The 15,178-nt window shown below is 34.7% G+C and overlaps 3 protein-coding genes and 1 long non-coding RNA gene across 4 annotated transcripts in view; 2 read left to right on the forward strand and 2 right to left on the reverse strand.

The window, feature by feature from the left end:
* Positions 1-1,692, reverse strand: part of LOC104788854 (adenosylhomocysteinase 2-like) — a 3,031-nt gene extending 1,339 nt beyond the window's left edge. The window contains exons 1-2 of the mRNA XM_010514637.2: positions 922-1,692; positions 11-761 (exon numbers count right to left, since the gene is read on the reverse strand). Coding sequence (XP_010512939.1) covers positions 15-761; positions 922-1,632 — 1,458 coding nt within the window. The 5' untranslated portion in view covers positions 1,633-1,692 and the 3' untranslated portion in view covers positions 11-14. The remainder of the gene's footprint in view (positions 1-10; positions 762-921) is intronic.
* LOC109132240 lies at positions 7,010-7,707 on the forward strand. Its single transcript, XM_019243573.1, has 3 exons — positions 7,010-7,114; positions 7,418-7,458; positions 7,545-7,707. Exons 1-3 carry the CDS (start codon positions 7,010-7,012, stop codon positions 7,705-7,707), a joined length of 309 nt encoding a protein of 102 aa, XP_019099118.1.
* On the forward strand, positions 8,360-9,735 carry LOC104788864. The gene is made up of 2 exons (XM_019229081.1): positions 8,360-9,209; positions 9,285-9,735. Exons 1-2 carry the CDS (start codon positions 8,360-8,362, stop codon positions 9,461-9,463), a joined length of 1,029 nt encoding a protein of 342 aa, XP_019084626.1. The 3' UTR covers positions 9,464-9,735.
* LOC104788875 lies at positions 12,406-13,094 on the reverse strand. Its single transcript, XR_768545.1, has 2 exons — positions 12,816-13,094; positions 12,406-12,705 (listed from the first exon to the last, which is right to left on the reverse strand). It is a non-coding gene; the product is annotated as an uncharacterized LOC104788875 (long non-coding RNA).

The raw sequence follows: 15,178 nt of genomic DNA on the forward strand, positions 1-15,178 counted from the left end.
GCTCTTTAATCTTCTCAGTACCTGTAGTTAGCAGGCTTGTAAGGACCTTCAATGGGTATGCTGACATAGTCAGATTGGTCCTTGCTAAGCTTGGTGAGTCTTGCACCTAGCTTGCCCAAGTGAAGTGCAGCTACCTTCTCATCCAAGTGCTTAGGCAAAACATACACCTTCTTCTCGTACTTCCCGCTCGACTTCTCGTTCCAGAGCTCAAGCTGTGCAATCACTTGGTTGGTGAACGAGCACGACATCACGAAACTAGGGTGTCCAGTGGCGCATCCCAAGTTCATCAAACGACCTTCAGCTAGAACAATGATGCCTGACTTGGTGTCTGGAAACACCCACCTATCAGTCTGCGGCTTGATGGTGATACGTTTCACACCAGGGTAAGTCTCAAGCCCTAGCATGTCGATTTCGTTGTCGAAATGACCAATGTTGCAGACAATGGCATTGTTCTTCATTTTCCTCATGTGGTCAACCATAATAATATCTTTGTTTCCAGTTGTGGTAACAAAGATATCAGCTTCTGAGAGAACATCCTCAAGAGTTAGAACTTGAAGACCTTCCATAAGAGCCTGAAGGGCACAGATTGGATCAATCTCAGTCACAATGACACGAGCACCAGCGGTCTTCATGGCTGCAGCACAACCTTTTCCAACATCACCATAACCACAGATAACAGCAACCTTTCCGGCAATCATAACATCAGTAGCCCTCATGAGACCGTCCGGTAGCGAGTGTCGGCATCCATACAAGTTGTCAAACTGTAAAGCAAACACATCATCAGCGAAACAGAGGAAAAACAGAAGATATATTATTAACAATGTCATCCACATTTTGGTAATATAAGCATTACATTATTATTCACAGATCTAGTCTTCTAAAGCTCTAATGTGACACATATGGATCAAAAATAGGAATTACCTTGCTCTTGGTGACAGAGTCATTGACGTTAATGGCAGGGAACAAGAGAGCTCCAGTCTCCTGCATCTGATAAAGCCTCTTAACACCAGTGGTAGTCTCCTCAGAGACACCAACCAATCTCTCCTTCATCTTATGGTACTTCTTAGGATCAACTTGAAGACCTTCTTTGATAATCGCCAACACGATCTGAAACTCGGGGTTATCAGTAGACGTCGGGTCAGGGAGCGTACCAGTTTTCTCAAAGATCTCTTCAGCTTTAACACCCTCATGGATCAAAAGAGTAGCATCACCACCGTCATCAACGATTAGATCAGGACCACCACCGGGACCCCAGTCAAGAGCTCTCTCCGTACACCACCAATACTCTTGAAGAGTCTCACCTTTCCAAGCGAACACAGCGGCGGAGTCACGAGCGATGGCGGCAGCGGCGTGGTCTTGTGTTGAGAAGATGTTGCAAGAACACCATCTGACTTCAGCGCCGAGAGCGGTTAAGGTTTCGATCAAGACGGCGGTTTGGATCGTCATGTGGAGTGATCCGGTGATTCTTGCTCCTTTGAGTGGCTGAGATGGTCCGAACTCGGTAATGCAAGAGACGAGTCCAGGCATTTCGACTTCGGCTAGCTCGATTTCGAGACGGCCGAAGTCGGCTTGAGACATGTCTTTGACCTTGTATTCACGGCCACTTGAGGTTTTCTCAACAAGCAACGCCATTTTTTTTGAGTTTTTTCTTGATCTGTGTGGATCTCTGTGAGTGATGTAGGAGGAGACAGGGGAAGGTAGGGGGAGTGAGGTTAAATAGATAAAGGCGGGAGTGAGATGGACGGTTGAGATTAGTTTGTAGAGAGAGTTTGGTGGATCTGGTAAAAGACATTGACTTTTCATCTTTCTCTTTTTTTTTTTTTTTAGATTATCCGAAAAGAGTGACAATTCTGTTTTTGACCACCTCTGTAAAAATATTCTTAATCATGCAAAAACTAGATTTGGTTATATATACTTAATACTAATATCTTTACCAAATAGGGAACAAGAAAAACAATTCTGTTTCGGATATTAAAAAACATAAAAACTAATTTTAATCTGACATTTTCTTATGAAAATTATCAAACTACAATACTTTTTTGTTATTTCATCATCAACTTTTTAAAAGCAATTACATGCAAATTTGGTCAATGTTAGGTTTTAAATTTGGTTAAGCTCTGTTCCTGCAATTTCATAAAAGTTGTTGCAAATTTTTTTTTTTCATTGTAGCTACAAAGCTTTCGGTGGTGCTTTGTTTTTTTTAACATCTTATGGTGCTCTGTTTTTATAATTTATAATTAATTAAACATGTTTCTCGTTTTCTTCTCGTGAGTCTCTTAATAATTTGACTAACTAATAATTAATTAATGTTAATGTTAATGTTTCCATACAAATTTCACCTCTGTTTTTACTGAAGGGTAACAAGATGAACCAGGTACTCTATCTCACTATTGTAGATTTTGAGTTTTTGATTTGTTAAAACCTATCTTTTATTGTTTAGTACTTCTATGCAGATTCCACATAATAGTCTTGAACCACTTTCTGGTAAATACTTGTTCACTTATCCTCTTGTAGACCTTGTTTTCTTATTTTAATCTATTTGGTACTAATTTATGTTGATCAATTTTTTTTTTAGAACCTCCTGATATACGTATATGGTTTCCAGACTATGTGTATGAATCGCCAATGTTGGATTCAAGTGATCCTTGTTTTGATTTTTTAATTCCTGAAAGAAGTAAATGTATAGAGGAAACAGAAATGAAGACAGACACCACAAGATTTGAAAATGCATATGATGTTTGTCCTACAACAATATTGCTAAATACTTTTGAACCAATTTTTATCTCTATCCAGCTGACATATTATTTTTCTTGTAGATTACAGAACTAGATCACCTTATAGTTGACGAGAGTGACATAGAGGAAAATAATACGTTAAGTATTTTTCGAAAACCTGCGAGGAAGCAAGATTATAGAATAAGAACAGATAATCAGAATAGCACTACAACAACAACCATTGAATGAGAAGTGATTTCTTTGAAAAGCCGAGTCAATTACCTAGAAGACGAAGTAAAAAAATTGCATGATCTTATTAACTCTTTGATATCGAAGGTACATTATGTTGACTATATATTTTGTTTATATTTAGAAAATCATTAATTGTTGGACAATAGACATGAGATTAACATTCTTTTATTTATATTCATGCTGTTTCAGGAATTAAAAAGGTGAATATGAAATGGATGGACATGAAGCAAGCCTAAGATGAATGCTTTTTTTTTTTCAACCCTAAGATGAATGTTTAACTATAAGTTAAAATAGTTCTCTACTTTAAAAGAATATTTTTTTTTTACTTATTAATCTATATTTTCCTTAATACAATACAATGAACATTCTTCATATTAAAAGGTCACAAATGTGTGACAAATAATTTTGTCTCAAATAAATGTCACTATTTGTGACTACATGATTGTAGTAAAACCGTCACCCTTGTTACAATTAATAATATCGACACTATTTAGTCGCTAATAGAGACATTTTTTGTGACGATTTAATTCGTAATAATATTGTGACGAAATAATTACGAATTTATGATTAAAAAGTTTTGTCACGATAAAGTATCTAAACGGTCATAAATTTGTGACAAACAAATTTAGTCTCAAACTAACGTCACAATGACAGTTTTTTCTTGTAGTGTTGCTATTTTAAGGCAGCAAAATTAGGTTCAAATGAAGTCTTTGGACGAGGAAAGTAACAAATTAAACACGTTTGTTCCTAGTACTAACATGTTAAGGGTAAAACTTGTTTACGTAAAAATATTTTGAGTTATATATCAAAAGCTAACAGGTGATTTATCAAATGGAATGCATGCACGACCGAATGTTAAAAGTTTTAAGAATATTAGAATTTTTGTGCATGATGCAAATTTTTTATCAATAGTATATTCTCGGATGCATTAAACCACAACTAGCAAACAAGCCTTCACACAAAGTCACAAACTATCAGTTATTAGCATTTAGCAGCAGGTCAGGATTTTACTTAAAACGAGGCCACTTGCTGTCGTTCTTGATAGATCTTCTTATACGTCTGGTGGGTCACTAGTGTCGTTCTTCCATTATCTCTGCCTTTCATACCGATATTTTCTTAAGAAACCGACCCCATTCATAGTTTGTGTGTGTGTCTCTCTGTGTAACCTATATTATTGAATGTACTTTATTCTTAAGCCAAACATCTATTTTGAACGTCGGTGCCGAGTATGTGCACCGGATTGTGGAAGAGCGTCGGTGGATCTGAATTAATACCCTACCATCAACAAGACAAATAATAAACTAAGGCAAAAGTAAGGTGAATTCATTAACTATCCATTTTTTGTGTGTTTCCTAAATATTTGGAGTATTTTAAACTAGAAATGAGACGTTGCAAGTATAGGAGCGACGTCAGTTTGTTCCTTTGATATTTTGCAAAAGATATATTAAGTATATTAGTTTATGTAAATTTATATTAGCATGGAAAATGTGAATTAAACCCAATTATAAAGTCCATTTATCGTTGAGAAAAAGTTATCTATTTATCTTACCCTAAGTATTTTAGATCAGGGGGCAGGCGGCTAGCTAACTTGTGTTTTTTCTTTCCGTGGAGCAGAAGTGTACACCTCTCATACATAAGCAACTTTTTTCTTTTCTTTTTTGTTAACATACATAAGCAACTTTTGTAAGAGATACATTGCGTATTTAATATAAGAACAAAAAATTAGCTTAGTGCCTTTCTATACATTAACTTGGCTTAGTACTTTTCTATACATTAGCTTAATCAACAACCAAAATGTACTATCAATTCTTACCTAGAAACGAAAAAAAGTAAAAGTAGAAGAAATAAAATTCAAACATTAATGAACGTCACGATGTCGACAGATCTTTTTATAAGTTACACGGTGTCTATTTTTTTGTGTAGAAGTGTCAAGGGCCACGCCACTCACATTATGAAAGCTCCATAATTGGTATTGGTAAACCTAATTCCAAAAAAATAACTTTGGCACTTTGTGCCTTTGTGGTTTGGTTCGGTGAGAATAGTCCTCAATCACGTTTTGATTTATAACTATGGGCCATTAACGGGCTATTTCTTTTTCTAGTGAAATTTAACGCTTACTTAAATAGATGCTAAGGAAATAGATTTAAAAAGAACGGATACCCAACTGATGAATCCACGAAGAGAAGTGCTATGGCATAAAAAGAACAAAGTTGATTCACAATCTTTACAATCTCAAGTGAATTGGTTTCATGTTGTTACCAGGAACTACAAGACCGTCGATGTAATCTAATAAGATCATCAAGACCTCCGAAGAATTCTACTAACTTACTCTCTCTTTGAGCCGCTTTGATGATCTTTCTATTTCAAGATTGAATTCTACAAAGTTAGATAAAATTTACTCTGAAGCATCTTCCTCTTTTTGTAATAATTAATCAAGGAACCTCTATAAAGCTGCTAGTATTAGTTTTCATTTTAATAGATGAACCATTAAATGAAACGTGTGTTTTAGTAACACAAATGACGTAGTGAAACTAGTTAAACTAAAATACAAAATTCCACAAGTATCGGCCCAACATTGTAAGCTTTGTGTGCCCTTTACAAACAATGTTTTTAGACAGTTGGACCTCACCGCTCACTAAAATCCATGTAATAATTAAAAGACAAAAATATTGGGCATATTAGTATATCCGTATATTAGGCTATGACTATTTAAATAAGGATCAGTTTGTGTTCGATGATTTCCTGTAAAAATATATTGGAATTACAGTTGGAAGAATGTGACGCTATTCATAGTCATTACATTGATGATATTACGTTTTCACAATTAAAAAAAGAGTCATTGTCTTGCCTTGGCACATGGGCAAGGGAAGAGATTTCTTAATATTTTTTTTAGAAAAAGAAAAAAAAAATCATGCATTTCAGTGAACGTCGACCCTCGCCACTCGCCACTCGCCAGACATATCAAGTCACTACATCTCAATCCTCATTTTTCCACAAAAACAAGTTGTAAAGTTCATTCGGATCGATTAGGGAATAAATTGAATTACACAATTTAATATCACATATGATTCGCATCACAACATCAGTACCTCTAGATTGTTCATCGCATTGATTAGAGTGGTGAAAAAAGCATGTCCATCTGAACAAATTATTGGGTTCAGAAGTTGCAGTGTAGCATATGTTGGTCCATACTCGCAGGTCGCAGCACTATATCCATGTTTTTTTTATGTATTGTCGGTTAAAATTTTAAGATTCTTAATAAAAAAAAATTAACGTATATATACATTTCTTATAACTTTATAAGATCACTTATAATAGGGTTCTTGAAAATAAAATTCAACTGCTTAATTGATGTAACGAGGATATTGAGAAATAGAAAAAAATGACGTGGATTCACAAGTGTTGAATTATTTTGAACGCATTGAAAAAAGGTGAGAGTGCAATCTTTACACTATCATGTGTTTACTGGATCAATAAAATCTGCACAATAACATATAGATAGATACATCCGAAAATAATGTAGTATATTTATTGGATATTTTTTACATCTACATTATTGAAGATAATTATTGTTATGATATTACATTTAAAAAAAAAATTATACCAAAATTCATCATTTTTCATATTCTATAAATAGAGACTTGTTTCATTAGATTTTGACACAGAAAAAAAACCATCTTCTTCATAATAATTTTCTATTTACCTCTCATAAATTCTTGGTTTTATCTTTTTCAGTCTTCTCTGAAAAAATGGATCCAAATAATAACCCTTCTAACACCCAAACTTTTTCTAATTACCCTTTTAACTACCCAAATCCCAACAATTATCCATATCAAAATCAAAATTCCAACCAACCTCCAAATATGCCAAATTATGGTGTTCGACCAAGTTTCTTCATGCCTTTGGCTGTTCCAAACTATCATCCATACTATGGTTCGGGGATGTCATATCCAACTCAACCACCCCATTATTCTGCTACTCCGGTGGGTAATGAAATTGTTCAGGACTCGGGAGCAACTGAATTTCCTGAATTTTCAACGCAAATGGGTCTTGGTGGTACAAGTGGTGTTAATCAAGCTACTCCAAGCATCGACCATTCAACATCTCGCCCCCGGAAAAGCCCCAAATGGACCACTGAGCAAAACTTGGTGCTACTGAGTGGGTGGATCAAATATGGAACAGACAACATTGTTGGCAGAAACCAAAAGAGCGAATCATTTTGGGGTAAAATTGCTGAGTATTGTAATGAGTTTTGCTCATTTGATCCTCCACGTAGTGCAACTACATGTAGAAATCACTACAACTACGTGAACACAAAACTGGGAAAATGGTTTGGCGGTTACGATAATGCTAGCGTATGCAACAAAGCGGGTGGTCGGAGCAAGATGTAGTGGCGAAAGCGCATTAAATATATACAGATTTTGGTAATGGTAATTTCAATTTAATGAAAGAATGGATCGTTGTTCGTGATCAACCACGCAATTGTAGTCAGGTAGGAGGAAATACTGGCTCTGGAAGCAGTGGATCTAAGAGAACTCATGATAGTGATGCTAATGACTCCAATTCTGTAGGATCCAGTGCTTGTCCAATGGGGAGGGATGCAGCTAAGAAAGCTAAAACGAAAGGTAAGGGCGCAGTCTTGGAAGTGGTCAACGAAGAGTTTAATGTATACAAAAAACTCAAGGAGCAAGAGTTGAAATGCTTGGACAATATAGCCATGATGCAAGAGGAGGCAATTTGAAAGTAAGAGGAGTCAAACATAGTGATGAAAGAAAAGACTAGGGCTATGAATACTAAGATGTGGATGAAGTTAAGTGAAAAGAACTTTCTCAATGACAAGGAGAGAAAGCTGATGCAGAAGTTGAGCTACGAATTATTTGGAGAATAATTGTAGTAACAAGTGGCTATCTGCATCATGTCACTCCATGCTTGTCTCTATCATGTCACTCCATGCTTTAATAACGTTTGTTTGGCGCTTTCTCCTTTAATAATGTTTGTCGATTTCTCTTTTAATAATGTTTGTTGTATGTTCCTGCTTTCATAATTTCGTTAATGTAATCTGTGAATTTCGGCTTTTAATGTTAGAATCTTATCCTCCATCCACTCAACTTAATTCAATAATGTTGTTGAGTTCCCGTGACTTTTTCGTCAATGTAATTCGTGAATTTTGGCTTTTAATGTCAGAATCTTATCCTCCACCCACTCAACTTGATTCAATAATGTTGTCGAGTGCCCGTGACTTTTTCATCATGTAATCCGTGAAGTTAGGCTTTTAATGCCAAAATCTTATCCTCCAGCCACTCAATCTGTTGGCTCCGTTTTCTTATAAATGAGGACTCATTCTTCGATTTATATACCAATACCACAAATCTCATCTCACTAAAGAAATCTCAATGGATCCTTCAAAATTTCCTTTTGATATCGAAACTTACAAAAGACAGTCTGAAATTGAAGATAGGTATATCCTCAACTATTTTAGTGAGCGCCGAAAGAAAATAGAGGAAGAATTTCCACCTCGCATGAAGAGAAGATACTTCAAGAGAGATCATGTAGCGGCAAATCAAAGACTGGTTGACGAATACTTTGCCAATGCACCTACATACGACGATACAATGTTTCGTCGGCGATTCCAAATGCGAAAACATGTTTTCCTTCGCATCGTTGGGGACCTATCAAATAGTGACGACTACTTCACCCAACGATTTGACGCAGCCAATAAAGAAAGTATATCTCCATTAGCAAAATGTACCACAACCATGCGAATGATAGCATATGGTGTGGCGGCCGATGCGGTGGATGAGTACATCAAAATTGGAGGTACTACAGCTCTGGAGTGCTTGCGTAGATTCTGTAAGGGAATCATAAAATTGTACGAGCAAGAGTATCTTAGAGCCCCAACTCAAGAGGACCTCCAGAGAATTTTGCATGTTAGTGAAATGCGAGGATTCCCAGGGATGGTTGGGAGTATTGATTGCATGCACTGGGAATGGAAAAATTATCCTACAACGTGGGAAGGACAATTTACACGGGGTGATAAGGGAACAACCACTGTTATTCTTGAAGCAGTCGCATCACAAGATCTATGGATCTGGCATGCCTTTTTTGGATGTCCAGGGACATTGAACGATATAAACGTTCTAGATTGTTTACCGGTGTTTGATGATGTTGAACAGGGAAATACTCCAAGAGTTAACTTCTTGGTGAACCAACGTCCGTATAATATGGCATACTATCTAGCTGACGGTATATATCCTTCTTATCCTACTTTTTTCAAATCGATTAGGCTTCCTCAAAGTGAGCCGGACAAGTTATTTGCAGAAGTTCAAGAGGGATGTCGGAAGGACATCGAACATGCATTTGGAGTGTTGCAGGCTCGATTTAAAATCATTAGCAAACCAGCTCGCATGTGGGACATGGACGACCTAGCTATCATTATGAGGTCATGTATCATATTGCATAATATGATTGTTGAGGATGAACGTGATACATATATTTAACGGTGGAACGATTATGATCAATTTGAGGCAAGTGGGTCTACTACACTGCAGCCATTCTCGACCGAGGTGCTACCTGCATTTGCAAATCATGTACGTGCTAGATCCGAATTGCGTGATTCAAGTGTGCATCACGAATTGCAAGCAGATCTAGTCAAACATATATGGGCAAAGTTTGGAATGTCTCGTGATTAAAATGATTTTTAAGTGTTTGAGTTGAGTCTATTGTACTAGTTATGTGTTTTATTGGTTGTATTGTGTGCTTCTTATTGTATTGTATTGTGTTTTTCTTATTGTATTGTATTGCATTTTAAGTTTTTCGTAATTTTATTTGTTTTAATAATGACTCTCTCTATTTTAGTTTTTACTATTTATATTTTCTTAATTAACGAACATAAAATTTAAATAAAACTAAAATAAAAAACTATTTAACTCTTGATTACGTTAATTAACATTTAAGTGATAGTCATTATTAATACGTCATCGGAAAAACTAAAACATAAAATAAATTAAAAATAATAAAATAAAAAGAGGTGGGGTAGGGTGTTAAATTTTATTAAACAAACTATTGGAGAGTGTAAAATTTAAGTAGATGTTGAATAATTAGGTGGAAGAGAGAGAAGAGGATGTGAAAGAGAGAGATATGATGTGAAGGGTGTTGAATCTTAAAACCGTTGTTGATAGTCTAATAACCTCTTGAATAGTCATTTGAAAAAGAAAAAAAAAATTGATTAGTTTATATGTCATTTTCTCATCATAATTTTTCAACCTGCCAACAAATATATTACTTAAAATCTCTATATATACATGATAATATAGTATGGTTATAAACAAGTGGCATAATAAAATTAACTGATATAAGAGTCCACAAATTCTAAGTAGGGTAAAGAAAAAAGAGAATGTGCGCTTCTCAGTCAGAATTATATAATCAAGTGACAACGACTTCATATTTGATTTTTATCATCGTATTGTAGTTGGAGTTAATTACTTCATGTTCAGAATTGGTGTTATCTAGTTTCTCCCATACAATTTCAACTTTGTTATAAAGAACTACATAACCTCATCCACAAATTTAATGCCCCCATCGTCTCCATAATGTACCATGCAACATCTCTCCCATTTTGGAATTAATACTCTAGTATTCCTATATCATATCTCTCAAAAATGTGTGCTGGGAAAGATATATAGACGTTCATTTTTTGTTACTTCATGTTGTCTTTTCGTGTAGATTTGTAGGGAATAATAGTTTGGGAGAAGAGTCATACGTGTATATAACTTTTATTGTAATAACAAATATTGTATTTGATAGGCCCTTGAAGAAAAGAAATAAAAAAAAAAACACTAAAATAAACTGATCATAATTGCCACAACCAGAACAAGTTAGGGTTATCCGTTTAGGACACTTGGCAAAACCTAAAGATCATACCCCAACCTATTTTGTTCAATTCCAAGTCCAAATATATTAGTAATTATCAAAATTTTAACCACATAATCGGATCTATCAGTCTATTCAACATTTATACAACAATAATTGAGGAAAATGATGTGAAAAAGAAATGAGGATAAAAGTATCTTCCCAACCAAGAAGAAAATGTACCTCTGCCGACAAAAGAGAGAGAGAGAGAGGAGGGAAAGAGATATTTTGTGAAGTGGAGAAGGAAGTGTAGTAGTGAGTTAGTGACTAGTGAGTTGTGTGAATGGTCTTTTCAAGTTGCAAGAAGCCAAACTATCGAGATAAATTCTAATTGGTCAACAAAGCCACTGTCTCTTTCAGAACTACTGGATTGGGAAATGGGCTTTTGGCTAAGGTAAATCTCTCCCTTTCTTGTTATTTTCGAAATTTTTGGTCGGCTATTATCTTCATGTTTTTTTTTTGATAAAATATAACTTCATGTTAGTTTAATAACGTAATATGAACGTTCACCTTTGTATCTGTGTTATTAGAACCATAACTATAAATTACTAGGTTTGAAATTTGGTGGCACTAACTACATCCTTTGACTTCTATTGAACTTCGATTAGCAGGAGTTGTATATATATATATATATATATATATACGGAACAAAAGATGGATAGATCTACATTCTTATTTTTCTTCTTACACTTACACGGTTACACCTATTCCATTGCGGATCATTGGATTCTTCAACTATGGGAAAAAAAAAAATAGATACGAGCGACGAAAGTCAAAATTAATTGTCTCATTTAATGCTCAACGTGTTATGGCTTTAACTACAACAACTCTTTTGTTAATGATCTTACTTACAACGTCGTTGTTTAATTAAATCATCGTAACTGATCAGTCCACCAGTACCGCTGGTGTTGGTGTCAACTTATTCTACATTTCTGTTTTTCATCTCTTTTCATACCGCATCCATAGTTTGGTCTCTATTTGTGGAACCTAAAGCTTTTGTCGCTGTAGATTAGTATTATGACTGAATAATCAATGTATTCATATGAGAATATTTTAACGCTGATATACCTTTTGGCTTTTGGCCGCAGCTAAGTAAAAAAATGAAAAAAACACGTTAATTTTTAACTTCTAAAGGGATGTCGAATTATTGGCTATGTTTAACACTAGTAAAAATAAGTTGTATAGTTACAAAAAATTGTGTAGTAATAACTTATTTTCTGTAGCCAAAAAGAAACTGTTACATATTTGTTACAAAAATAATTAGTAATTATTTACTCGTCACAAACTGACCCCTTCATTGCAATTCGTCGCTACTTGCTATAGATTAGATACAGTCAAACTTATCGTAATTTGCTACTTATTATTACAGTTATCTACGCCGATTTGAGATAATTACCGTCAAACGTATTAGTAGCAAATGGTGATATAAAGTGACAAAAATTGGTGTGGCTACTTACAAAAATCTTCAAGGGTGGTTGTCATTATTTTGTTACTAATTGGGACAAGAAGTTTGTCGCATATTTTTCACAGCTAGCTTCAATCGATTATTTTTTCTTCGGTTTATTCGGTTTATAATTCAGTTTAAATATTAGAGAAATAAAATATACTCTATTTACAAATCCAAATCCAGTAGAATACCTATTACAGATCCAACAAAAAGCCCATCATACAATTATTAGCCCAACAACCCAACAAAAGATAGAGCTAATGCAGTGCTGCGGCGGCAACAACTGTGTGCTGGTGACGGTGAAGGTGACAGCAAGGGCGCTCTCCGACAGTCCTACTCCAGCCTTTGCGTTGAAGGAGGATGAATCCGTTTCTCACATTCTCACTAAAACAAGAAAAATCACAACTAATGATTATGAAGTCTAAGATCTAAGATCTAAAAGAATGACTACAAAAAAAATCAAGTAACACCAATAATCAAATCTGAAAACGAACCTCACGGCAGGAAGTTCATCGAAGGCGGATTGAATGGAGGGAGATTCTTGGTCGTAACTGCCATTGTTGAGTACAGTTTAAAGCTTCTGATTTGGAAGAAACAGAAAAAAAAAAGAAGAAGGTCTGAGGAGAACGACGAGAATGAAGAAGAGAAAGATGTAGAAGAGTCTAGATAAGAAGGAAGGAGAAGAAGAATGAAGATCATTAAGGAGAAAAGTGTGGAAGGAGTATCGTAAAAGAGAGGAGGCATTTTACTAAAGATCGAGGAAATGAATTAGATCTAGAGTTAGGCGTTTTTATATCATGTTCCCCTTAACCGAATAAACCGATTGGTAATCGGATACCGAACCGAAACAACCGAGTTCTAAAATGATAAAATAATATTGTTCTCTGTCGTTAAATTGCTACAAGTGCTTGTAGAAATTTTTTGCTACGAATGATTCCTCGCAACTTCACATTTTCGTAACTATGCCATAGCTACAAATAATTATGTCCCGAAATCTGTAGTAAGTTTACTACTAATTTAATGTGTAGCTTTTTTTGTCTTTACATTGCTACAAATACTAACTAATTTGCCACAAAAATATTTAACTAATATTTTGTCTTTTTCCGTAACTTTTTGTGGGTATTCTTAGCTGTTACTTATTTCGTAGCAATATTTCGTAACTATATGACCTGTTTTTTCTAGTGTAACTTTAATAATTTTCTTTTGAAACTATGATTGGACACTGAAATTCCCAAACTTTACAGCTTCTTCCTGACAAAAGCAATACCATTTGCTGCTATGTCAGCTCTATCGGATTCGTATATGTACATTAGAAGCTGTAAAGTTTTAATGTTTTATAATCTTTAATGGAACTTGTATTCCGTTATTTTGATTGCCCAATTACGTTTCTTTTTTTCTTTCTTTTTTCCTTATCAATGCAAGGACGAGTTGTTTTATAGAGTTGGGACACATATTGCATATTCGAATTGTTGCCATAGTAAAATTTTATTTCTCTATGTAATTTATACTCCATCTTTCTCATCAAAATTGATATTTTGGGATATTTTTTTGTCCCACAAAGATTGATGTTTTGTAAACTTCAAAAAGTAATCATTGAAAATATTTAAAATTTTGAATTGTTATTGTTTTAAAATTAAATAATATCTCTTTAGTCAAAGGAAAAAATATATTTAAACTCAGTAATCATTAATGTTTTCTTAAAATGTGTAAAAACTTCTAAACATCAATTTTTATGAGACAGATGGAGTATATGTTTAGATTGGATGATTAAAATGAATTGAAAAAACCAAGTTGGTGTGAAGAAATGGATTGACTAAAGTTTAATATTCTGTGAGTGTTGGATATGGGTTTCATCCTGCCTTAACAGGCCTTCCACTTGGCCCATCTTAGGGGTGGTCAATAAAACCAGAAAAAGCGTTGATCGACTGATAGGAGAATTTAGGCCGGATAAGCTTCTAGAAGGGCCCGGCTCCACGGTTAGTCCGTTAAGCGACGGCCCGAACAAAATCCACCGCCATTCACACCCTAAAGCGGTACCATATCGACCCCAAGGCATGAGGATGAAAACGTCCCATCGACTATAAATAAAGATTTTTTGAGCAAAAGAGAGGATATTCTGGAACGAGAGTCTGAGCAATTAACAGATTCTAGTCCTAAATATTAATAGTCTTACTGCAAGAGTGCAATATTGTAATTAGCCAACCGGCTCTATTAACGGATATTGTAAACTTGCCGATTTTTTACTACCTCAATAAAACTCTTTTGTTTCGCCCTTTCCTTCTTATTAATTTTGATCTAGTACAAGCACTCGTTCAACAGTGAGTATATTAGATATGTATGTCTAAAGGTTTCAAAAAGCTTATATGCTGATCTTTTGGAGTCATTGACTTTTGTTGAATTTGTAATTTGTTTGCACTTTCATCGTTTGGGAGAGAAAGAAACAACTATAGTAGCCAAAATACTGTCTATCTGAATATTTAGTACAACAAAACACATTTAGTAAAATAACTTCTTTCATGTAATATTGGTTAATTACTTATAACTAAAGATTCTTATAATTTGTCAAAAATTGCATAAATATACGGGTTTAAATCTCACTACTATTTACTCATATTTTTTGTCTTTAGTATGTAGAAACAAGTGATAAACCTTAGCTTTTTGAAAAAGACAAGTTTATACATGAAATATATGCAGAATATTAGAAAATTACATATATCATTTCTTACTAGAAAACGATCCAAATCATTTACACGGTATAACCGTACCGACAAAGAGTTCCGTTTTCAACTAAAAAAGCGTTTGAGAAAGGGACAAATATAGGTAGAGACTCCAAAGGCTTTTTGCCAAATCGCTTTCA

Source organism: Camelina sativa, chromosome 1 (assembly GCF_000633955.1).
Source record: "Camelina sativa cultivar DH55 chromosome 1, Cs, whole genome shotgun sequence".
Taxonomy (NCBI): Eukaryota; Viridiplantae; Streptophyta; class Magnoliopsida; order Brassicales; family Brassicaceae; genus Camelina; species Camelina sativa.